The sequence below is a fragment of the Glandiceps talaboti genome, chromosome 10 (assembly GCF_964340395.1).
Source record: "Glandiceps talaboti chromosome 10, keGlaTala1.1, whole genome shotgun sequence".
NCBI classification, from domain to species: domain Eukaryota; kingdom Metazoa; phylum Hemichordata; class Enteropneusta; family Spengelidae; genus Glandiceps; species Glandiceps talaboti.
The window spans coordinates 21,888,982-21,916,746 of NC_135558.1; the positions used below are offsets into that span (position 1 = coordinate 21,888,982).

Genomic DNA, 27,765 nt, shown 5'->3' on the forward strand with positions numbered 1-27,765 from the left:
TATATCATTACTGTCAATTGCTATATACTACATATATCATTGCTGTCAATTACTACATACTACATATATCATTGCTGTCAATTACTACATACTACATATATCATTACTGTCAATTACTATATACTACATATATCATTGCTGTCAATTACTACATACCACAAATATCATTGCTGTCAATTACTACATACTACATATATCATTGCTGTCAATTACTATATACTACATATATCATTGCTGTCAATTACTACATACTACATATATCATTGCTGTCAATTACTACATACTACATATATCATTGCTGTCAATTACTACATACTACATATATCATTGCTGTCAATTACTACATACTACATATATCATTGCTTCAATTACTATATACTACATATATCATTACTGTCAATTACTATATACTACATATATCAGTGCTGTCAATTACTACATACTACATATATCATTACTGTCAATTACTATATACTACATATATCATTACTGTCAATTACTATATACTACATATATCAGTGCTGTCAATTACTACATACTACATATATCATTGCTGTCAATTACTATATACTACATATATCAGTGCTGTCAATTACTACATACTACATATATCATTGCTGTCAATTACTATATACTACATATACCATTGCTGTCAATTACTACATACTACATATATCATTGCTTCAATTACTATATACTACATATATCATTACTGTCAATTACTATATACTACATATATCAGTGCTGTCAATTACTACATACTACATATATCATTGCTGTCAATTACTATATACTACATATATCAGTGCTGTCAATTACTACATACTACATATATCATTACTGTCAATTACTACATACTACATATATCAGTGCTGTCAATTACTACATACTACATATATCATTGCTGTCAATCACTACATACTACATATATCATTACTGTCAATTACTACATACTACATATATCATTGCTGTCAATTACTACATACTACATATACCATTGCTGTCAATTACTATATACTACATATATCAGTGCTGTCAATTACTACATACTACATATATCATTGCTGTCAATTACTACATACTACATATATCATTGCTGTCAATTACTATATACTACATATATCATTGCTGTCAATTACTACATACTACATATACCATTGCTGTCAATTACTACATACTACATATATCATTGCTATCAATTACTACATACTACATATATCATTACTGTCAATTACTACATACTACATATATCATTACTGTCAATTGCTATATACTACATATATCATTGCTATCAATTACTACATACTACATATATCATTGCTGTCAATTACTATATACTACATATACCATTGCTGTCAATTACTACATACTACATATATCATTGCTGTCAATTACTACATACTACATATATAATTGCTGTAAATTACTATATACTACATATACCATTGCTGTCAATTACTACATACTACATATATCATTACTGTCAATTACTATATACTACATATATAATTGCTGTCAATTACTATATACTACATATACCATTGCTGTCAATTACTACATACTACATATATCATTACTGTCAATTACTACATACTACATATATCATTGCTGTCAATTACTACATACTACATATATCATTGCTTCAATTACTACATACTACATATATCATTGCTGTCAATTACTACATACTACATATATCATTGCTGTCAATTACTATATACTACATATGCCATTGCTGTCAATTACTATATACTACATATATCATTGCTGGCAATTACTACATACTACATATATCATTGCTTCAATTACTACATACTACATATATCATTGCTTCAATTACTACATACTACATATATCATTGCTGTCAATTACTATATACTACATATATCATTGCTGTCAATTACTACATACTACATATATCATTACTGTCAATTACTACATACTACATATATCATTGCTGTCAATTACTACATACTACATATATCATTACTGTCAATTACTATATACTACATATATCAGTGCTGTCAATTACTATATACTATATATATCATTACTGTCAATTACTATATACCACATATACCATTGCTGTCAATTACTATATACTATATCATTGTACAACTGGACTTGAGTGCAGTTGTGCTATAGGTATAGTAAAGTGTGTTTGTGTGTGCATGCGTGCGTGGATGCTTGTGAGTAAAGAGACAGCCTTACATACAATTTAGGATCTATTTTGGTTATAACCCTGGTACCTTTTACCTACTTACATGTATCACCTTTAATAAACCCTGCTGCTGCAATTCAAAATAAAGCTTGCTGTGGCACTTGCACTTTTTGAATTAACAAGTATATAATAATGAAATCTCATACCATAATACCTTGCATTTCTTCAATTAATGGAAAGAATTCAAACATTTGTAACTACCCTCTTAATAATATTTAAATTACAGCTGTCATTATTTTGAATAGTTACTGTAACATTAGTTTGTTTATTGTAATCAAAACTACAGATGGTAGCATACTTTTGACAGTAATTTGTGTTGCACTTTGATTCCAGAAGACATAATACATTTAACACTGATTTAAAGTATATAAGTTAAAAGTAGCTAAGATGGGTTGGGGGGGGGGTGGGGGGTGGGGGGTGGGGGGGGGGGATGTGATAGGATCAATATGATGCTGCTTTGACCAGTAGTCTTGCCTGATCTGTTTGATAGTTGGTGTGGATATTTCTGGAGCTGACAGAGAGGTCTACACATAAAAATGATAAAGTCTTAATCCTTAAGGTATAATACATTGTGGTGTTTAGCTTATTGAACTATAGCCTGTTTTCTGTCTGGTTACCAAGGTTACCAGTGTTTACTCAAAGGATGTATTCAGTATAATATATACAGAGTTTGAATGGGTCATAAGAAATAGTTAATTGTTACCTTGTATTAGGATGTTTTGAGTTAGTTGGTCACCTAAATATCTCCCTTTAACATGTTCTGTTCTGTTGACTCACATTGTATGTATTCTGTATTAGAGTCAAAGATTGCATCAAACCATAGCTCACAGTTCTTTTGATCCAAAGTTTGTGTCTCAAACACCCACATACTAGGCATTTATGAAAAGGAATATAGTTGTCAATGCAAAACAAGTAAGGTTTGTCAATAATTATAGCCTTAGGAATTTGTCTGTTTCTGATTAATTCTTACTTTCAGTAATTGTTAATTTAAAAGTCTTGGCAGTAGAATGTGATAAAATGATCTAGGTCATTCAATAAATAAACTTCATTTGAGATACCTTAGAACAATAATTCTATGTTGTGGTGAAAATGGAAAAACTTAATTGTGGGAGTAATTTCATTGCTAACAATTGTGCACAACAACTTTTGTAATATTTAAAGTTTTTTTCTGTTTTGTTTTCCAGATTATTACAGTTTACAGTCTTCCTGGGATGGATTCTGATTGGATGATGGGGGAACGTGGCAATCAAAAGGGAAAAGTACCAGTTACATATATAGAATTGTTAGACTAGAATCTTAAATCACTTGCTGTTTAGACACAGAAAACATTCTTCATCACAACACTGCCTTTCAGAGAATATCAATCTTGTCATAGCGCCCTCTACAGGTATATGCAGGAAAGTATTATAAAAACTGATCCACGTGAACATTGGCAGTTTACTATAGATTCAACAGTAAACTTGCACAGATTTACTTATTGTTGGCTCTGTATTATGTTGCTTTTCATGCTGCTTCTCTGATAATTTTGTCAATTTTCTATGTTCAGATGTCATGACAAGTTGTAGTGTTACCCAAATCAAATCTGTGTGGTGTTCTTTTACTACAAAACTTTCATGTATTCTATTTCCCAGTGGGTGTAGCCAAGCACAGTCACTGATATATATCTTGCTTTCACTTTACGCATGCCATCAGAATGTACAAGGATCTAATGAGTCAATCAAGGTGTACAAACAATTTTAAAGTATCTGATGCATTAAAGACAAATGGAAAGACAAGGTCAGAGGTTAAGGGTCATCCTGGGTCAAAAAGTCAGGACTGTTTTGATCATTTGTATTCATGATGACAGTGAGATGCCAAAGACCATCTTGTGTTCGCCTATTTATTTTACAATCATATCCACATGATCAGAGAGTCTTTGACAAAGCTCCTTGGTGCAGTGCCAATAATAGCCAACCTACAGGAAAGTTGCCCAAATGATGCCAATAATAGCTACCCCTATAGGAAAGTTGCCCATGTGAACTTTGTACTCCAGGTTCTTACCTTAGTACATTACAATGTACTTGTAGTCTACATCAACCTCTAACAAATCTATGGTTTAGATTGCTATTTATGGAAATAGTATTATACAACTTAAACAATGTATGTCTTTCTGTATGTCATAAAGGTTAGCTTTTACCTAAAGTCACTGCTAGCTGATCTATCCCTAACCCTCACCTTCTTTTGTTGTTTATGATGTCATTGTATCCATAGCAACAAGACAAATCTAGCACTCTATATTAAAATGTGAATTTGTGTAATATAGTGAATTTGAGGTAAGGTGCTATTCAAATTAAGTGAGTTCTGTTAAGTAGCAAAGGTTAGAAGTTTCACTTTTATTGAAAAAAATGAAAAAACTTTTGAAGATATTCTATATATTGTGTGTAAATATCTATATTTGGGATTTAAAAAAAAAGATTGCTCATGTTCTCCCATCAATCTACTTATTGCATGAATTGATAATTACAATGATGTCATCATTTTGTGGGTAATTTGTCATCACACTTTGTGTTGATCTTTATTGCATTAAAAATGCTAAGATTTTAAAAAGTCATTGTAGTCAGACGATAATTAAGAATTTATTAAAACATATGAGATACAAGTCAATGTTCTTTTCATTCTTGTACAAGACAAGGTGTTGGTGATTTTACTTCAAAGTTGAGGTTATGAAACAAAACTTTTTTTCTTCAATCATATCGTATTTGATGTATGTAAAAGAAATAGTCATTTCGCTATTCTAGCATGAAATACAAATTTAAAAAAAAAATCATTCAGTTTTTTGTGCAATTACATCAAAATAAGTTGGTCCTGATATTCAAAAAAAGACAAATATTGAAATGAAGTCTTGTACATTTAGATTTTTTTAGGACGGGTATATGTGCAAATACTGACACTACTTTGTGTGACCTATGACCTAGAGGTCATCAAAAGGTTGTAGGTCACCAAACTGCTAAAAGTAAATGAACTAGCTAGTCCAATACTGTATATTCAATTACAAGTAACTTTTGTCAAATTCTTAGACTTTAGTCATTTACTATTGTATAATCGATTGACAAAATGGCCATCCGTGTACTTGCTCACAATAGAAGTGTTTATAAAAGGAAGGAAATCAGCAATGTTATATCTAGTTATTTATGTTTTACCATGACCAGTTACTAATGAATCTCTCCTTCCATTCCTGTACTAATGAGATGACATATACAAGTTATCTGATTATGTTGGCAAAAATAGAGATCCTGGAGTGAAACAAAATGTTTCATTTCCATGGTAACAAGTAAAGATGTGATATCTTTCTGTTTCTAGTACAACTGAACTGAGATTCAGTAGTGCTATAGGCATGGTGAAATGTCTGTGTGTGTGTGTGTGTGTGTGTAAATGACTTAAAGTCAAAAAACGCCAGATCGATTGATTCTTAGGGGTATGTAAATTAAGATTTGTTGATGACATGATGATTCCATTAGTAATATGCAAATTATGTCTTTTTGGTCAACAATCTTTAATTCTAAAACTACCCAGCAGATTGGGCTGAAATTTAAAGAGGAGTGCATCTGGGGGTGTATAGATCAAGAAATATTAAGCATATACATTTGTAATGATCTCATCAGTGATTTTACCTAACAACAAGAGCATGCCCATACATGTATATTGCAAAGATAACAGGGTTGGATAGGCAATCAGCCAGTCATTCAGCAAATCAACACCTATGCCTAGCATGGATCAGCATGTGCATAAACATTTTTTAAAACTGTACAGTTGTGCCACAGTGCCATTGGTGCTATTTTTCAGTTTGTCACATAGGTACTTGATGTAAAAATTATGGAAAGCCAGTATGTATGAAGAATTTGTCATCAGTTGTGTAATTTCATCACATCATGTTTTCTTTGACACTTAGTATTGTTAATGTAATGGTTACTGTTGTATGTCTATATCTCTATCATGAATAGTTTTGTAAATTGATGAACAAGGTCAATTAAAGCTGTTCTACAGGTATCTACAACTCAATTGGACTTTTTGTTTCATTTTTGTCACACTCATCAACATTTACACTTGAGAGTCCATGACTCATTTACGTAGAGTCCCAAGACTTACTGCTCAAAGTGTGATTACATCTCACACCACGTGGTCCGACATAGGTCTCAGTTACTACCCACACGCCTCTGATTTCCACCAACCAATGAATAGGGAAGGCAGTGTTAGTGATTAAGGGGGAGGGGGCTATTCAGATTTGTTCATGCCAAGTTGATCTGTGCCATTTTCAATTTTTTTCTTAATTTTTGTCAAAAATAATATTTTCAACTTCTCAAATAGTACTTGTTAGATTGCTTTGATATCTGGTGTGTAGATTCTCAGATTTGTTAATTTCAAGTCAGTACAAGTTCTTTTCTATTTTTTGGTATTTTTTTGAACGAGTGAATTCAATGACCCATGCGCAGTTTGACCAAGGCCATATTGGGCATCAGCATATTAGGCTGGTGAGTAGTCATTTTTTTTTTACCTTCTGTAAGGAAGGTTATATAATAGAGGTGAAAAGTCTGTGTCTGTCTGTCTGTATCACCATTTTCTAAAAAACGACTGGATCAATTCAAACGAAATTTGGTAGACGTGTTTCATAGGGTAATCGCAAGAACTGACCAGGTTTTGGTAAACATACCGTGAATATTAATGAGCAATTTGCATAATGAATGGTTTTCAGTAATTAGGCTATATCTCAAGAATGCACTTTTCAAATTCAATATAATTTGGTAAATACATTTGTGATACCAAAGCACATCTGTCCTGAAAATAGTATCGTTTTAATAAGATATTGTCATTTTTCGGTAATTAGACGTTTAGGCCACAAAAAAAGAAAGTTGTTTCTGGTCACAAAACTTTGTCAAAAGTGGTGTGACGATGCACTTATTTGTTTTAATTGTTCATGATTAATTCTGCAGTTGTCTTCCCTGAAGGAGTAATTGATGTAGGGAGAAAGTTATGCACACTGACCAGAAACAATTCTTATTAATTCTTGACCTTAAAAACTCCTGCCGTGAGAGATCTATGCTCCAATGTTCTATAAAACCTTCCCATTATTACATGTGTGGTTGGCCGTAAGATCGCATCTGCAGGCAATCATGCTGGAGAATTCGCCTACATAACTTCATACGATCTCTTCACTATTTCAAAATCAAAAATCTTGTTTTTACTTCGTTCGATTCTCTTTCTTACTAGTTTGTGCATGATCGAATGTTTGTCCAGTGTGATAATCTCCCAGCAGATGAGAGATAAATAGCCTGTTCAGACTACGAATTTTGTGTAGGGCCAGGCCATGGCCAGGTTCTGGTCTGGGACAAAAAAACAGGTGTGAACGGTTTAGCCAGGGCCTGGCCCGGACAAGATTTGGTCCCAGACGAGAAGGTGGTTCAGGCCCTGGCCTGGGCCGGGCCTGGTCTTGTCCCAGAGCAAAAACGTCTGTGTGAATGCAGACCTTGTCCCAGATGACGCCCTCTCATGTTGACCTACAGTATATGTTGACCTTTTTACTATTGTCTAAGCGTCCCGTGAATGTGTAATGTTATTATCAGTTGGAAAGTAAACAATTATCGAAGTCAGCCATAATTAACAATAGTAGCGTTGATGTGACTGAGGGTGCTGTTTTTGTCCTAGACTCGATGACGACAAATATGCAATCTGAACGCAGACCAAAAGTTAACACCTGATTAATTTGTTTACTGGGACCAGGCCGTGGCAAGGTTTTTTACATATGTGAACACCCTTAAAGCAAACTGTTGATGTAAGTGATCTCTCGCCAATTATAAGATTAGGAATGTTTTAATTTAGATAAGAAGAATGGACAAGGCGTCTTTATTTAGTCAATAAAGAAAAGAGAGAATTACATACAGTCTCAGACTGCTAGTGGTCTGAGATATAGCTGAGAGCAAAGTAACCAGGGAAAGAAAAAGAGATAGTTTTAAAACTCATTGAATGAATTGATCAATATCACACACAAAATAAGTTATATTGCACCACAAAAATTGATCATTCAATCAATCATTCATTCAACCACTTAATAATTCAATCAATCAATAAATCAACCGATCGATCGATCCATCAGTCACATGCTCACTGCCCCCTGTGCTCATACTAGAAGCAGGAACAGAATGAATGAAGTAAGCAGAATAGTAAATGAGAGACAACAGAAGGTCAGAGGTCAGGGAATGCAAATGATGCGTAATCCCCTTGAGAAATGCCAACAGAGAGGGCGATGGAAGAGTAGAAAGGTCACTACTTCATTAACCCTGATTATGTATAAATACATAATCAGACCTGCTTCATGCCACCTCTCTAAAACACTTAATTATAAATTGTAGTGATAATTAATTCTTGCTTTATGTCCAAGGTTTTAATGTACTTGCAAAGAATTCTTTGTTTTACTATGTTTTATTGGCATGATGCACATTTTTAAAAACTGGCATATTTGGCTAAGGAGATGCCTGTACATGAGAAAATGCCATTTAGACATAATATGTGCAAGAGAGATAAATTATGAAGACAGGACTTTTTAATTGTGCAATATTTTCTTCCACGCATTATGTAACTGTAGGTAATACTGGATCAAAGGTGACAAGAGTGTTAACTACTAACATGCCAAACTAGAGAGTAGGGGAGGAGAGGTTTTCAGCCCCTGAGGGCATCAATCCTATTACTACACCAAGAGATATGCCATTCTGGATGAGACTGTGCTCACTATACTGCTACTGCAGAACACAGTTTTTGATTTATTCCCTTTTGAAATAAACTACACATGCAACCATACAGACATCAAATGAACACCACAAAGGACATTTTACGCACCCTTTATAGAGTGTTTGATACTAAGAGGAGAACCATTTGATTGGGGGGGGGGGGGGGGGAAGTGGGTATGGCAGCCATTTCTTCCCATCACTGTGACAGCAAATTTTTTTCTATTGTCAGTCCTGTATCAAATTATTTTTTCCATATGTAGAAACAATGCAAAAATTTTTCTTCTCGTTACCAATTTTGTAACATGTGGTTCATAACTTTACCTATATGTCACAACTAACTTGTTCTGTGTAAGTAGTAATAAGTAGCAATTTACAATCCATGCTTCTGCTATTTAAACTTTATGTACAGAGAGAGAGAGAGAGAGAGAGAGAGAGAGAGAGAGAGAGAGAGAGAGAGAGAGAGAGAGAGAGAGAGAGAGAGAGAGAGAGAGAGAGAGAGAGAGAGAGAGAGAGAGAGAGAGAGAGAGAGAGAGAGAGAGAGAGAGAGAGAGAGAGAGAGAGAGAGAGAGAGAGAGAGATGGATGGATGAGCAGGCATTAAAACAATGAGTACTGTGTACTAAATGTCCAACCTCTCTCCTCTTGATTTTTATTATCAAACAGAAAGGAGCATAAACCTCAAACAGAGGTGATTTCATGGCATCAATAGAACAAAGCATTTTCTCACACCAAGAATCACACACATCTTTGATGCACTCATTCATTTTAAACAATTTTACATCTACACCTCCTATGTAATGTCCCCACCAAATACCAAGCAATTGGTCAGGTGGTTTTTGACTTTAAAGTAATTTACACACACACACACACACACACATTTCACAAATGACAGAAAAGTTTCACCATTTTACCTTTTTTTTATGCAAAAAAAAGTTTTAGAGTAGGAGGCTTAAACTAGGGTCGGCCAGTTTATCAGCAACACACATTTGTTTTTATTTGGCCTTATACACTGTATGTTACTTTGTTTCTGCAATTTCCCTGTGTAGTAACAAAAGTGCCTTTATTCCCAAGTACACATTTAACAAGGGTAAGAGATTCAAACGAATAAGCCCATCCCTACACGATTCATTTGAATATAAAAAGTAAGATGGTTGAATGGGTGGATCTTCATTTATACACAGGCCTTCTCTCTCAACCAACTCCTTGTGTAAGTGTGATCTTGATAGGAGTACTTCATCTTTACCACACATTGAAACATTGTACACAATGTAATGATGAGGAGTAGAGAAACAGGATTCTTTTGCTGCTGTTACATGCTGACATGCCATTTGGGGGAAACCATTATATAATCCATACTCTGTGCTTTTATTCTGAAAGAAGAATAAAACATTTGTTAGAAAATCAAAAGTTCAACAAGTATTCATGAAAGAAACATCTGAAACAAGCCTTCTCAGGAGAACCCCCTCCTCCCTCCAACTAGTAGCTGTGTGGCAGTTGCATGTACTCTGCAAACTTAAGTTTGACCTTGAAAATTAGGGGTACAATCAAAGTTCTAAGTCAAGAATGTGGATATACACATTTGAATGGTATCTTTTGGGATGAAACTTTTACAAATATATTGAACCAAGGGTATGAGGCAACAATTCTGATGAAATCTGAAAATGATAATGAGATACATGTAATAAAGGCCCAAGTAAGATGAATGTGTATGAGTCATATTTATATACTTTCTTCTTTTTTATAAACTTATTACCTTACACATATTTGGGAATATGGGTATAATCGCAGAATAAGTTTATGATACATGTATGGCAGACTCCATAAAAAACAAGTTATATGTCATTGAATAGATTCATTCTGTTTGTTTGTTTGTTACCAAGGTTATGGAATATAATCAAGATGTAAAGTTGACGCTTAGTACTTGAACAATGCCAGCTGATGTGCTGCTCTGCTCTAGTAATACAAAGGGGTACAACACTGCATCGAATAAACCAATCAGGATGCTTGAAATCGTCCATGTGACCATGAATTTTCTCTCAATGCAGCATAACATAGCAGCCTTATTGACTGACTTTACAAATACCCATAAGTTTGCCCCAACAGCTTTAGCATCCATGAACGAGGGCAGTGTGGTTACAAGCATTGGGAAAAAAAGAAGACCAGATTGTCCTACCCCTCCTTTTTTAGCAAATTGAACAAATGATGAACACATCGCAGAGACATTACACATGAACCAAAATTTGAATCATTGCACATGCATGCAATCGGGCGGAAAAAGATACCAGTCAATCGTACGGCCATATATATGGTGCTATTCAATCTGCTTTCGTGCGTGATATACACACTGTCCAATCAAAATGTTATTTTGAAGCGAAGTTACATAGGATACAGTCTTTCTATGCATTAATGTGTCAGAAAACACAAAGTACACAGACGTCTTTATTGATGTTATTCCACTGTTGACAAACACCAGCATTTGCCCTTGATTTGACCATGAAGATGAAGGTTAAAGTCAAAGCTTGAAAGCTTGCCTCTAGAAATATACAACAAAATGTGGGTGCACACTTAACTGGTGTCAATGGGACATAATAATATTCAATTCTCATAATGGAGATTACAATAAGCCTTCAATCAAAGCTATAGTCACCAACTTGTGTTTTATGGCAAAGTTATTGTGCAAAATTTGAATGGTGTCTCTAGGTACAAAGCTTCATAATTTATTGACTATTTTGCTATTTGACCAAATCTCAGTCAATCTGCTCACTAGTTTCGGAATTATATAATTGTATACACTTTTGGCAAAAAGTCACATTTTAGACCTTAATCTAAATAGCCCTAACAATCTTCCCACCAAATTTCAGACTGATCTGCCCTGTAGTTTTCATGTTTTTAATGATGTGATCATTTCCATTTGAACAATTTTCCGTCTATATGCCCCAAGTAATATTCCAACCACATACCAAGGCAATCGGTTCAGCAGTTTTTGACTTTACGTCATTTACATACATCTGCACACACACACACACACACACACACACACACACACACACACACATTTCATGAGGCCATAAGCACTACTGAACCTAATAAAATAGCACAAGGGTGTTGACAATCAGACATTAAACAATTAATTCATACCTCTGTTACTGTTAGCAACCTGAAATTACTTGCTAAGGTTGCATCATCAGTATTAATTTTATTTACGTGTATCTCCACATCAGCTTGGACAGTGTTCATTTGACCACACATAAGGAATTTTCTCTCAGTTAATTCTCCGTGCCTAGAAAACAAACAGGTATTAATCAACAAAAATCAAAATATGCCATATTCCAGTATTACAGGTCTGGACAGATCCATGATTTTATTGTTTGACCACTAGGAGCACTGTTCATAAGCTATTTTTGGCATGAAATGAGGGCTAGGGGGCATGAAATGAGGGCTATGGGGCATGAACAGATGTCAAAACATTTGTAATTTATTCTTTTATAATAATTATAAGTGAATGGGGCTTAATATTATACAATGATAACAAGTCTTTGTGGAAGACACAGTCCCTCCCTGCATGCAATGTGTAAGCACTACAATGTGTCTGTAATAGGCAGGAATTGGCTTGATTTTGATAATGAGCCCTGAAGGTCACGGTCAAATGTCAAAGTCTCTAAAGATAGCTTGCATCTGATAATATTTTAATAAAGGGGTAGACACTTGAATGGAGTCTCTATGTATTACATTTTTTGAGTCATACAGTAAATAATGATTACAATATGGCTGCCATTCAGTAAAAGTGATATGAGCACAGAAAATAATGCTTGCATATAGTTCTTTTCTTCAGTATACTTGTAAACATGATTTAATACTATAATGTGTCTGTGATAGGCAGGAATTGCCTTGATTTTGATAATTGACCCTGAAGATCAAGTTCGAAGGTCAAGGTCTCCAAAGATAGCTTGCATCTGATATAATGGGGTATGGGGCTAATAAATCAAGGAATCTGGCAAATGTATGACAATGAATGTTAAAATCCTTGACTGAAATTAATGAAACCAAAACATTTCCTAAACTTAAAATGCACCCCAAGAAAACAATGGTACACATTCATTTATAGTGTTTTAAACATTTTATAGGTTTCTATTTAATTATTATATTGTACTTAATGTGCATTGAAATATTTTGCATTCTTTGACAAGACAATACAGTAAAATCATAATCTACTTTATTTAGATATGCAGACTGTTCAATTAATCTATTCTATGAGTGGGACATCAACCTATTACATGTACATCATCTACATGCTGTACTGTCTATTTTACTTTTTAAAAATAGTGCCAATGGCATTGTAGGTACGTATTTTCTTTCAGTATGCGTGCAGCTTCAGGATACAGTTTCTCTCCTTCCTCTGCTGCACAACTGTTGATAGTACACTTTAATTTTCTGCAATGATCATGTGGTCTTGTTGCTAGACATATTTGCATACAATTCTTTGACGATTTATTCCCATGCCTTCCCATCCATGGTATTATATCTGCAACATACACCATCATTTAATGTTACTATGGGCATGGTCTTGTTGCTTGGCATATCTACATACAATTTAGCAATACTCATTCATTTACCTTCCCATCATTGGTGTTATTTTGGCATTATATGTCATTGTTTACCTACTGCTATGGGTGTGGTCCTGTTGCTAAGGGCATTTACATTTTGTAAAATAATGTTTATTCAATTGCCTACCCATCCCTGTTGTTATTATTGTCAAAAAACCTATCATTTCACTGTTGCTAAGGGCGTGGTCATGGTTGCTAGGGCCAATTACATATCTATGACACACTCACAATTTGCAGACTAAAAATAACACTTTCAGAATGATAACCAACTTTCATCACCAGTAGTTTGAGAGGTAAGGCTGAATACCAAATTCACTTGCATCATCTACAAGACAGACAGACAGACAGACAGACAGGCATTTTGCCTTGAATGAACCTGTAGTTAGTTAAAGTTAGGTAGACAAAGTTTCCAAGCAACCTGAGGGAGAGATTAATTGCAGTGCCATTCATACACACTTGTTACATTATGTTAAGTACCCCATAAAAATTTTAATGGTTTAATAAGAACAATAAAACAATCATTTCTGTACACTCCCATGGCCTAAATATTTCTGCCAGACATTTCACCAGTTTTTTTTAGCCCTAAATTGCCTATCACTAATGGGATCATGTAATTAATATCACTTGATCTGTACATCCCCAGAAACATCCCTGTGTAATTTCAGCCAAATCAACCAAGTACTTTGAAATTACAGACTTTTGATTAAAACACATTTTTAGCCCTAATTTGCATATCACTAGCAGGATCATCATGTCATGACCAATTCTTAAACTAAACATCAAAAAAAAAATCCCACCAAAGTTCAGGTCAATCTGCCCAGTATTTTTGGAGGTTTTTTTTACCCAAATCACATACCTGTGAAGCGATCATTTTCATTTGAACAGTTTCCCAACTAGACACCAAAAGTAATCTCCCCACCAAATATCGACACAGTCAGTCTGGCAGTTTTTGAGTTTAAGTCATCCACACACACGCACGCACGCACGCACGCACGCACGCACGCACACACACACACACACACACATGCTCGCACACACGCACGCACGCACGCACGCACACACACACAGACGAACAGAAACCACACTATGCCTATAGCACTACTGAACCTATCACAGTTCAGTTGTGCTCAAAATGTTTATCCCACATGTTGATCCATGCTAGGTATAGGTGTTCATTTGCTGAATGACTATATCCAGTTACCTATCCAACCCTGCTGGTATCTTTACAATATACATATATATGATCATTTGGGCTGTTGCCATGGGCGTGGTCATATTGCTAGATATATTTGCATACATTTTTTTAATGTTCGTTCACTTGACTATGAATCCTCGTTGTTATCTTTGCAATATATGTGATCATTTGGCTGTTGCTATGGGCATTCAGTTTAAATCTGGTTCCACTGGGTTGCATAAATTTAGGGTTGGTCTGGTCATGGGAAATATAAATGGGGACACACAAAAATCATGGAGAAATGTTTTTTTTACAACTTTGCTGAAACAAGTTATCATAATGTTGGCATGTTGAAACATAGACAGTGGAGGGGAGAGGTAACACTATCTCGGAAAATATTGATACCCTACCTTATTTATCCTGACTGTTTTTACTGATACAGAGCATACTGTTAATAGTTAATTATACCAACTCCAAAATTACATACATGTATGTTGAATATATAAAGAACAAATATTTACTAAGTAAAGAATGGGGATGAAAAATAGCTTATCCAATAACCTTGGTGGTTATCATACCTTATTTGAACCAAGTCCTTGGGTGTTTGCTGTTGCAGTACGTCTTCTTCCTTGATAAGATTTGCAATTTCTATTACCATCATATCTAAGTCTTTTTCTCTGACACTTTTGGAAGTATAGATTGGTAACCAAGTCTGCAACAGCATTGATATTCTCAGCAGTGTAATCATTGGTATATTTGAAGTTTCTACTGAAACAAATTTCTGTGAAGGAGAAAATACTCACCTTTATTATACTACTATTGAGTTTACCCATTTGCTTTAGCCTTAACTTTGCAAATAAAAAACATCCTGTGACCCCTGACCCACCTGTGGTTGACCCACAATGCCCTATTTCCCACTCAGTACTAAAATTTGTCATACTAGACAAAAGGGAAAACAAGAATACTAAGAAGGAACTGTGGGGTGGAGGGAGGGAGTCACCATAAAGGTGAGTATTTTCTTCTTCACAGACATTAGTTTCAGTAGAAACTTCAATTCTGTTCATCGAAAAAACTCACCTTTATTATACTACTATTGGGTTAGAATTTGTCAGCAAACTATTTATACAACCTACTGGCTGACACAAAATGGTCCCAGAGAGCTTAATTCTGTAGCCTCCTGGGCCATATCCCTCAGGTAGTAGCTAATGAAAGAATTAGGAGACCGCCAGGAAGCAGCTTTAAGAACTTCTGCTAATGGGACTCCTGCATGTACTGCCCAAGGTGTTGAAATGGCTCTAACTTCATGGGCTGTAACTCTGGGTAGGATCAAGCGGGAAGTCTGCAAAGTCACTGGTAGTGATATGGATTGGATCAATCTGCCTTCGCTGGCACAATCACAAAATCACTCCCATTTGACGCTATAGGTACTGAGAGTACTGGCCCTCTGAGGCCTGGCGATAATAGCGACAGAGTCCCTAGAAAATCCCTTCTCAATGAGAGATTTTGCAATAATATGAATCCCTTCTCAATGAGAGATTTTTCGATAATATTAATATGAATGCTTGAAGACGAAATACCTCGGGGCTGGGGTGAACGATGTCCCGAACCTGAGTTAGGAGATTTGTCGTCTCCGGAAGCCGAATCGCACAATCGATCAGAAGAGACAGCAGCCATGAAAACCATGACCGGCCATAACAACACTATTAGGAGAAGAACATCCTCCTCTTGGACCTTGTGAAGGACAAGATCTTCGAGGTAGGATTACTATTGGTGGGTAAGCATATGCATGCATGGCTTCCCACAAAATTGACAGTGCATCCACTGCAACTACCCTTGTGTCCACAGTTGGACAGACAAACATTGGCAGTTTCCTGTTGTGGCAAGTTGCAAAAAGGTCTATTGAGGGGGCTTCCCAGTGAGCGAAAATCTGATTGGCCACCTCTTGGGGAATCTCCCATTCTGTGGGCCGAATTAATTTCTGCCAAGAAAGGGCGTCGGCAATCTCGTTTAATCTTCTTGGGAGGTGACATGCTCTGAGTGTTACGTCCCTCTCTTTGCACGAAAACATTATGTCCCAAATGTGGTGACCTTGTGCCCCCCCCCCCCCCATTTTGTTTATGTATGCTACCACTGTCATGTTGGCGGAGTTGAGCAGTACTTGGCAATTCGATACCAGAGTTTAGAACTGTTGCAAGGCTAGAAACACAACTTCAGTTCTAACCAGTTGATGTCATGCTGGCTGACTGCTGTCTCCCACTGGCCGGATGCCACCTGGCAATTGCAATGGGTTCCCCATCCCTCTTTTGAAGCGTCAGTAAACAGGGAGAGGTCCGCTTTCTGGTACACTAGGGACCTCCCTACCAACAAATGATTCTTGTCCAACACTCATTCTCAGTTAACATGTACAAATAGAGGTGCTAACTTGGACCAGTCGGTGATGTTGGCAAACCAGTATTCTGTTATAAGTAGACTACATGTATATTAGTATGCAATTTAGCCATGTAATTTACGTTACCAAGGTTATATTTCAGAACCCGATGAAATATAGATCAATTGGTTCTCAACGCAATTGTTTTATTTTGAACTTACAAACTCATTCACACATTCAAACAAGAAACAAGGAAGAATGAGGTGAATGACACTGATCAGTTTGTTCACCCTCCCCCTGAGGAGGGCAGACAAAGCCCCAGCTGGTAATGAAATGCATGCCCACAAAATTGGTCTCATGTGTGGGAACTAACTGCGACTTCTCGTAGCTGGGGAGGAAACCTAACCGGATTATTATGGATAACGGTTCTCGAACTTGAAGGACTAAATCCTCCTGTATCATGCTGCGAATTAGCAAATCGTTGAGATGCAACAGAACTAGGTGCTAGTGCAATCTGTGTGAAGACTCTGGGGGCAGTTGCTAGGCAAAGGGCAGAGATATGAATTCGAAAGTCTGCTCATTGATGGCAAAGCGTAGGAAACGATGAAAAGATTTTTCGCATTGTATCGATAAATACGAACAAAAACCTAAATTATATTATATCAGTATATTGATGGTGGAAATCGAGGGATCTGATTGGTCTAGACATCGAACTAGCGCGTCTAAAACGAGTGATAATGCACTGCTGGTACGATAATGCACTGCTGGCACGCGTCCAAATTTTGTTCGTCTACGAGCGTTGAGTTGTAGTCCGCCGTAATACTGATTGATAGTGAACTCTTCGAATTGTCAGAGGAGGATTTTCTCTCAATGAGACAATATTTTATGAGAAATTATGAAGGAAATTTCGAGAGCAACCCAGTCATCGCGTATTTGTTCAAACCATCGCCTACTACATCGTGACATGTACTAAGGTCAAGGCGCTATAGCGCTAGGCATGCACGAGATCGGTCCCGATCCCAGCCTCGGCGCGGCGCGGCTGGAGTGGAAACATTGGTGAGCTGTCCTGTCCTGTCATAAAAATGAAGCAAGTGAGAGGTTACACTGGCCGACTTACCATTAATCTAAATAGAAATTTGTCTGGGATCCTGTCCTAGAGTATCAGTCATCAATCCGAGAGGGAAATCCTCAAACCCGAAAATCTACTGACGTAACTTCCAGTAATATAAATACATTGTAAATATCAACCTGTCTATCATCATTTCACCGAGTCGCGAATTCAGCCGGGAACGATCGAAGCACGCTGTATTCAATAAACCACTTCAAGTTTATACCTTGAGTCAAACAGGTTGTTTATTCATCACTGTGCACTTTTAATGAGCCGATCAATGTACAGATTATCCCTAGAAACGACGAGCAGATAAAATAAATCCAGTCGCTGCACGACATTCACATTGAGGCCAAGATCAGCTGTCTTGAAAAAAAGCCGCGTTATTGTTATGCAGATTAGACACAGAGGCACATATGAAACGAGAAAACGTTATTTCTTATCTTGTTTCCGATATTTTCAATATACTGGTGTAATATAATAGCGATAAACCACCCCTGGGGAAGGTATACCACTCGGTTTTGACCAGTGAACTCAATATATGCACTCGCTATCGCTCGTGCATATATTTCGTTCACTGGTCAAAACCTCTTGGTATACCATCCCCAGGGTGTGGTTTATTGCTTAAATTTATACATGTTCTTTAGAAATAACTACTCCGGTACGGTTCCATGGTAAAATTAATGTCCTAAATGATCACGTTTGGATGTGAATCGTGATCGTAGTACCACGAGGTAGCTCCAATGTGGCAGCCATGTTTGTTACTGTACATTTGCACTGAACGTATTCGGTTATTCTTAGCCCAAATTCGTCACATTAAAAAATGTACGTATTTCCGGCAAATTTTGATGAAAAATTGTTTTCCATTTATGAAAATTAAAAAGATATCAAATTTTAGAGAAATAAAGGGAAATGAATTGTTTTAAATTAATTTTTATGAATGACATGCACATTTACAAGGTGAAACCAACAACTCAAAACTAAGTGATAGCTAGCCTAGAGGTGCATACATGTACATCAACAATGCCTGTGTGTAAAACATGCTTGCCAACATTACTGTAACATCGTCTAGCCTGTGTAACTGTCAACTTCCTTCCTGAAATTTTTACATTGTGAAAGGTTTGGAAATGGGTGATCTCAACACATTTCAGTGCATTTTAGTTTGCTGAATGAATAAAATAGGAGTTTTTGATTTTGGAAACTTTTTTCACTTCCTAATAATATGATCTGGAAATATGCTAATGATATGTAAATAAATATGCAAATTAGGGCACCCCTTTATTTTTCAAAATTGTGGAGAACCCTGCAATCAATGGATGAAAAGTGCAAAGGGACAATGCATACCCTTCCCCCAATCGAGGCAAGTCCCCACAGAGCTCTCGATCTTCCGGTGCCGTGATGGAGACCTCATCCGGGTCATGTCTCCAGTTGGACCCAAAACATTTGCCCTGTAAACGACAGAAATGTCCAGGGGAAGACGAGGGAGAACGCATTGCCTGGTAGGATGTCTCAGTGACCGAGAATGATCACGATCCTCCCATTTTGGTGAAATACGCAAGCGGTGCAGGTGTTGTGAAGGAAAGCAAGGTCACTGGCACTTGCACTCAGTGGGAGAGCGATGGTTACGAGGTGACCACGACCTATATCATCCCTTTCATCTCCTCCCCAAGAACCCCTAGGTTGATGGGTTTGTTGGGTATCAGTGGAGGGAGGGTAACAAAAGGATGGCCAGAAATTTGGTGTTGGCCAAAACCCTGTAGGTTGCCCAAAAGCTGTCAAAGAAAACGTCTCGCCATGAGGATAGCCCATTACACTGAATGGATATGGCATAGAACCCTTAGGAGGCCACTGTACTGACCGAGGATCAGGTGACTGATCACATGACCGATTGGCAGTAGACCGGAAGGTGTGTCTCTGTATTTCCAGTAAAGACTGCCCTGGTAATTCGAGAATGATCGACAGCATGGTCAGTGACCTGTTGACGGACCCGTGAGCCGTATACTGACAGCTCGAGGGGAGGTCTGGGTTTACCAACGGACCAATGGTTCCCGAGGTCGACCGCTGTAGCGAGGGGTCGGCGATGGAGAACGAGAGATGGGTTTTGAGTGAGAGGGGCTGCCTGAAAGTGCAGGACACTCTTCACTCGTACCCGAATGTGGACAACTATTATCGGCCAAGGCCGAATCCTAACTAAGCCCGTGCGGTGAAGGCCATGCTAAGCTAATGGCAACGGGTACCACTGGAGTCAATACTTCGCCCTGAGAAGGGCGGTTTGGTGCAGGTGCACCAACACTAGACTTACCTGATACGTTCGCTGAATAAGAGCTCTGAACAGCGTGGGCTCGCTTCCCCTGCTTCAGCTTTTGTTTACGTGGTTGGCACGGGTGAGAGAATTCATTCCATTGCTAGTCTCCCCATAAACCACACTACCTTACAGGGTGAATTATAAGAACACTTCCTACATGAGGGACAGTAATTGTGGCCTTCTTCAGCATGAAAACAATGACCACAAGTCCCCTTCGTTTTATTAGGAAGCATGGTTACAAAACAAACTGCAAAAAATATTGAAATTGTACAACCGCCAAACTGAATGGACGGCTGTATAATAATAAAAAACACAAAGTGAAAGCGAAATGAAAAACAAGCACAAAATGTGAAAAGAACAATAAGGAACAACTTAGCTGGGATCAAGGGAACTGGGGTACCACAAAAGTCTAGGAGAAACAATCCACTAGGCTTGAAAAGGCTAATTTGTCCAGACCGAAGGAATTTGTAAACCTGTCGCTCGGCGCAAATTTTAGTACTGAGCAGGAAATAGAGCATTGTGGGGCTGCCACAGGTGGGTCAGGGGTCACATGTTGTTGTTTTTTATTTGTGAAGTAAAGGCTAAAGCAAATGGGTAAACCCAGCAGTAGTATAATAAAGGTGAGTATTTTCGATGAAAAGAATAAAGTTTTCACACCCTGAAATAAAGGAAAGCAACAAAGACATTGACTATGATTGAATACTGTATTAACATATTTGTACCTCAAGCTTTTCCATTGGGGCTAATGAGAGAAATCAGTTCTGTAGTGGGCTAATTAAAAAGTTACCAATATTGAGAAATTTAGACCTAATTTGCATATTGCTGATGGGATGATCATATTGTGACATCTTCATGTCCTGAGAATGCTTCCACCAAATGTCAGTCAAATCTGCTCAGTAGTTTTGGAATTATAGACTTTTGACTGAAAAAGACACATTTTTAGCCCTAATTTGCATATTGCTGATGGGATCATCGTGTTGTGAAGAATTCCTAAACTAAACACCCTCAAGAACATTCCCACCAAAATTTCTCATCTACATGCCCTAAGTAATATCACCACCAAATATCAAGGTAATCGGTCCGGTGGTTTCTGACTTTTACTCTTTCACCACCATTGGCCTCATGGGATTGTTTGTTCACCACCAGCCCCCTCACTAACGTAAGGTGAGAGTGGGTGATATGTATAAAAATACTTAGAATTGCACATTTTTCAAAATAACGAATGATTTAAATGGAAAATAAATTTTCCACATCATACTTGCAAATACATACATTCAAATGTCATACATACATACAACAGAAATATGGATTGAAGTAATAAATATTGATAAGACAAACAAGACTTGTTTATTTATTGACACATCACAATTAAACTAAATATTTATGTTACAAACAAAATTCAAAATACCAACATTTATGTTCCTACAAAACTTCTGTATACTGGTTAAAATGGTCAAAATCAGTGAAAATTTGGCAGAAAATGTTATTTTCAGTCATTTTAAATTTGAACGAAAATAATGAATGGCTCACTAATCTGATTAAGACGCAATAGTTCGTCCCGCGTCCCGCACTGGCAATGAAAGGGACAAAATATCTGAAGTCGTTGTCCCAATACCTTCTGGAAAGCCAGTTTGTGTAATTACTTGTAACAATCATTTAGCTGTTGCTATGGGCATGCTGTTGTTGCTAGGCATATTTGCAGACTTTTTTGAATTTGCATTCATTCATTTACCTACCCATCCCTGTTGTTTTAGCTCTAATTTGCATTATTTGTATACCAGGTACTGTGGGCATCCTAAAACGTCCTGTTATACCAGGTACTGATGGTGAAAGGGTTAAGTGTTCACACACACAGACATTTCACCATGCCTATAGCATGTCGTCAGTGCTAATAAAATGACAGGATATGGAAGCTTATTATGGACAGACACACATGGAGTCAAGCCCATTGTAGTAAGCCCATTGTAATACTTCCCGGGGGTGGGGGTGTGGGGCAAACTAATTAACATATTCATTTAATTTACAAGCACACATGTACATTGTGTATGTGTCATCACTATATTTTTCTGTATCTAATCATTTGCAGGTTACTTACCATGGTTATGTCACTTATCATGCTAGCGGTGATATCATGCAATCGTTTTGATGATAATTTTTCCTTCATCACACACACCACCTTGAAGAATGATGACTCTATAGGGAAGGGTGAAAATTTGATTTTTTTAGAAGTTTCATCATAGATACATGAACATGTTTGTACAGAGTACAAAACCCAAGACAAGACAAGACAAAACTGCATGAATTAAAACTTTTTTTGGAACATCACCTATGTGCTAACACCACAAAAGGAACATGCTAGCACAATGGATGTGCTAACAAGGCATGTGTTGTGGTACAGTCAAAGCATCCCCAGAGTACATGAAGCATGTGAAGAGGTTGTTCAGTAAGGGGTATAGGTTACAAGACATGCACAATCATGCCATCACCCCACGATCATATACAGATACGAGACATGTCAAAATCGGCTGATGTTTGGGAGAATTATGACATTTTTTCCAATTCTGTTGCAAAATCCGCATGTCTATTGCAATTAACCTCTTCTATTTATGTAAGACAAGACATCTCAATGACTTTTTCAGTTTACCAGAAAGTTTGAATCGTGTACTTTCCAACCATATACAAGATGAACAAACTTGTTCTTCTTGTTATCGTCACTTGAACTTGCATATGTTTTGAGTCATGTTCTGTTTCCACCATGCATTCAAGACTATGGGCAGTCAGTTGACAGTCTCAAGAAGTGCACACTAAAAAGACAGATTTTAATCAATTGCAAGGCTGCCTCCAAAATAGTACTTGCTTATTTGAAGGTTGAGTATGTGTTCTCCATGACTGTATATTTTCAAAAAACATAGCTGCATATGCTATGTGAAAATGTTTTTTTTTTGCCATAAACTGGATATCAATTCCCTTTGGCCGCCATGTTGAACAGCTACATAATACCGTAATATATAAAATATGGCAAATCAACCCTACAACTTATGGGTTCTGTTTGAAATTAAGACTGAAATTTCAATGGACGCTCTCACAGTTATTGCTGCCATCTTGGAGAGGGGCAAATGTTGCCCGTTTCATTGTCAGTGGTGCGCTTTTTTGTTATTATCAAGATGACACTCAGACAAACAGGAAGTACATGTAGTCATTGCTTGCTCATTTCTCTTCAAATTTTGTAAGTTTTCATCGAGACAGTAACTCGTTTTAATGCATTATAATCCGTGGAACTTTCAACTTCTTGGACAAGGATATCGCTATCTTCTTATCTCATGGATTGATGAGACCTCACTTAGAATACGCTCATTCAGTTTGGACCCCATACAAGGCTAATCAAATTAACACCATTGAGTCTGTGCAACAACGTGCAACTAAATTAATACCTGGACTACATGATTTAACATACCCTGAAAGACTTCGTTTGCTTGAACTTCCACGTTAACTTACAGATGGGTGAGGTGACATGATCGAAGTTTATAAACTAACTTGCGGTCTATACACTCTCTTATCTACATTACTGAAGTTGGATACCAGCCAGGTTACTCGAGGTCACCCATATAAGTGAAAGAAACAAAAGAGCACTGGAAATTCGACATATTTTTTTTGCAAATCAAGTCTTTCAGCCATGGAACAGCTTACCAGACAATGTAGTAAATGCTGGGTCCTACCATTAACTGTTTCAAATCAAGATTGGACAGACATTGGAGTGCAAAACCATTTCTCTACGATTACTCTGTTGATCCTTACTTCCAATACCGTCGCACTGGAAAATATACACTGGACTGATTTAACTATGTAAAATTCAATATATGTATAATAATAACAATAATAATAATATGATGATGATGATGATAAGGAATTATACACAATTTTCATATCAAAATTTTGTGTGTTTTAAGCTTATTTCAGCTATAGCATGTTTTTTTTTTTCTTATAAATTTTTGTTCTGGGAATTTCTCCCAGTGATTTTCTGTTTCTTCCAGACATATACACACAAACACAAAATGCTACAGAGATCCATTCAGGTTTGGGACTATGTGACAGGGCTATGTTGCACGCTCCATATCACGTTGCTGTGGAACTGTCAAGGCTTTCCAAGACAGTCCACAGGCTATCCCGGAGTCACCCAGGCCTGGCAGACATAGCACCTGCAGGCTCCATGTGAGTAATCATCTCCAACTTTTCGAGTCACTACTCTAGCAGTTCCCCAAATTCGCACTCGTCTTGTGAGTGAGACACAGCTCAGTGATACAGCCTGCCCATCGAGTCTGTAGAACACTCACCTTGGGTTTGGGTCGGTCACAGAAAAATCCCCTGTTTCCAGTGGGATTCGGACATATGACCTCCCGACTGCTAATCCTGTGCCCTAACCACTATGCTACAGGGAGCCGGTGTAGCATGTATCTTTTTTTTACTAACGACACACTGCATACCCTTTGTCACTGCTGGCTACATTTACTATACGATATACTGACAATCTGAATTTTTTACTAACGACACATTGCATACCCTTTGTCACTGCTGGCTACATTTACTATACGATATACTGACAATCTGAATTTTTTACTAACGACACACTGCATACCCTTTGTCACTGCTGGCTACATTTACTATACGATATACTGACAATCTGAATTTTTTAGTAACGACACACTGCACACCCTTTGTCACTGCTGGCTACATTTATTATACGATACTGATGATCTGAATTGTTTAGTAACGACACACTGCATAGTATTACCCTTTGTCACTGCTGGCTACATTTACTATACCATATACTGACAATCTGAATTTTTTCGGAAACTTTGATAAATAATTGAACTTGAAAAGTCAATCATCAAAAATTCAAAATTGAAAATTAATGTACAGAAAACTCAAAGATAGTAGCCAAGATGTACAGCTGTAACACATTGCATGGATTTTTTAATTATTTAGTTACAAACACTGACTTGGTCAATATTATTGCACATTGTGTTTTCTAGTAGGAAAAATAGTAGAGTTGTTTTAAGAATTCAAAATTCAAATAAATACCCTATTGTCATTCATATGACCATTTTAATACTAAATACCTTCACTGTCATTGATTGATTGTATTACTTATTCAGTCAATCATGGAGAGTAACTTTTGATTTTTTTGTATGTTTGTAAAATATAGGTCTCACATTCAAAGCTGTGACACTGTGTATAAGGTTTGTCATTGGTTTCCCCACAAATGGAGTCATCAGATTATTCCATGTATTGTCTAGGCTGCTCTAAAGAGTCTGGAAGTTAATAGTTCAACTGCTTTGTTTTAGCCTTGCACTGCAGACTCGGTGAAAGACATCCTATCCACCCACTGTCTGCAAGCCTCTATGATATGTCCTCAACGGTTGACATGATAGGCAAGAACAGGAGTGCACACTTGTGCTACTGCTCTTACATTGCAAGCTATCTCCCATGTTATGACAACTGTTGAGGGCATATCATATAGGCTTGCAGACAGTGAGTAAAGGAGGCGACGACACATATTGCACTAAGCCTAGCAGGGGACAAAAATGGTAGTCAAGCAATGCTTCAAGACTGTCATCAAGATGGCTAGTGTTGTCTTTTGACTAAATATGATCATCCTATTTAAAAAAATTAAGACATACATTATAATTGAAGTCCATTATATTCACATGATTTTACATGTATCTATTTACATCAGGACATTTACAAAACAGTCATTTCAAACATCAATTATTTCATTTCAAGGATTATATACAGCTGGGACATCTCCAGTCCTCATCTTCTTCAATATTATTTACATGTGCACAACCCCAATGGTACCACAGTAACAACACTGTGTGGGTCAGACAAACATCCACTATCGCTGTCACTATTTTCACGAATGACAAAAACAATCAAAGATAATATTTGTAAACAGATTTTAGAAAGTGTCATTTTAAAATACATGAAGAACAACTAATCTGTCTTTCTAGCATACATACGATGAAAAACATACGAAATTTGAAGAGAAATGAGCGAGTGGTGACTACGTGTACATGTACCGTACGTCTGTTTTTCCGAGTGTCGTCTGGATAATAACAAAAAAGCGCGCCACTGACGGCGAAAGGGTTGCCATTTACTTGTGAAAGCTTCCATTGCTGTCAGTTTCTCATCCTCTCCAACCCGTATATACGTTTACGTATTTGAAAACGTTTTTCAATCTGATTTTGCAAATAAACTTCAGCTTCGATAATATCATGAAGTGAATCGTAATATGTTGAGCTAACGACCTCACCTCTCAGTTTGCTCCTTATTAAATCCTTTATAGCGGCAGGTACAGCGACTGTGTTAACGATATGCACGTCCCCGGCTGGCATATTATTATGGATATTTACTCCTTCTAACAACCACTGCATCACAGGCTGTATAGTTTTCATCTCAGTGAGTCGAGCGGCTACGGTAGACTTTTCCAATGATGTGTCATCGCCTGGAGCCGGGAAAGGATGATCTTTTATGTTGAACGCATTCATCTGGCGATCTCTCCATTGTGATCCTGACAGCATTCGACCGGGGTATGAGACGAATGGGCAACACGCACATGGAAGTTGACGTTCTTTGTTGGACCCTTCGATGGGTGTACCACTTTCACAGTCTGATAACCATCTGCTTACACGTTCACGTTGGTTTGACTGTGATGATGTGCTGCTACGTTTTCGTTTAATTTGCCGACTACCACTACCACCCTCGGCCTCGGCACCAGCCACGGCCATTTTGCGTGCGTTTGAACAAACGGTCGGTACAAAACGCAGGTATAGGCCAGGTCAGGTGAGGCCAGGCCAGGTCAGGTATCGACTTATTTTTTTAAAATATTTTTTATTTACATTCAGATCAAAAGATGTGAATCCATAATTATATTTGGTGTAGATTTTCGATTAATTGTCAGGTTATTTTTTCTCAGCAATTCACCATCAGTTATCTTTGTTTTCAAAATCGACATGCAATTAATGTCTTCTGAGAAATACATTTTCCACATAGATTTCATATCCGTTCTTGTATGTATCGGGTGCATATAAAGATGAAGTCCCGGTTACATGATGCAACTCGATGAACAACGCACCACACAATTCGTCGCATGCGACAAATTGAATGGTGTACTCGCTTTGTCGCAGGATCTTGTGGCGTTGCTAGATGTGTCGCAAGGAAACTGACATGT

The 27,765-nt window shown here is 37.2% G+C and overlaps 2 protein-coding genes across 4 annotated transcripts in view; one reads left to right on the plus strand and one right to left on the minus strand.

Annotated features, from left to right (window-relative positions):
• The window catches only part of LOC144440566 (endophilin-B1-like), a 44,647-nt gene extending 38,406 nt beyond the window's left edge, over nucleotides 1-6,241 (plus strand). For all 3 annotated transcript variants that reach the window (XM_078129954.1, XM_078129952.1, XM_078129953.1), the window contains one exon: nucleotides 3,406-6,241. Coding sequence is in view for 2 of the 3 variants with exons in the window: in XM_078129952.1 (XP_077986078.1) it covers nucleotides 3,406-3,513 (108 nt within the window). In the remaining variant the exon portion in view is untranslated. The remainder of the gene's footprint in view (nucleotides 1-3,405) is intronic.
• Nucleotides 6,242-9,773: 3,532 nt separating this feature from the next.
• Nucleotides 9,774-27,337, minus strand: LOC144441348 (uncharacterized). Its single transcript, XM_078130903.1, has 5 exons — nucleotides 26,848-27,337; nucleotides 22,633-22,730; nucleotides 15,335-15,537; nucleotides 12,117-12,258; nucleotides 9,774-10,348 (listed from the first exon to the last, which is right to left on the minus strand). The coding sequence occupies exons 1-5, from the start codon at nucleotides 27,320-27,322 to the stop codon at nucleotides 9,995-9,997; spliced, it is 1,272 nt and encodes a 423-aa protein (XP_077987029.1). The 5' UTR covers nucleotides 27,323-27,337; the 3' UTR covers nucleotides 9,774-9,994.
• Nucleotides 27,338-27,765: the final 428 nt, after the last annotated feature.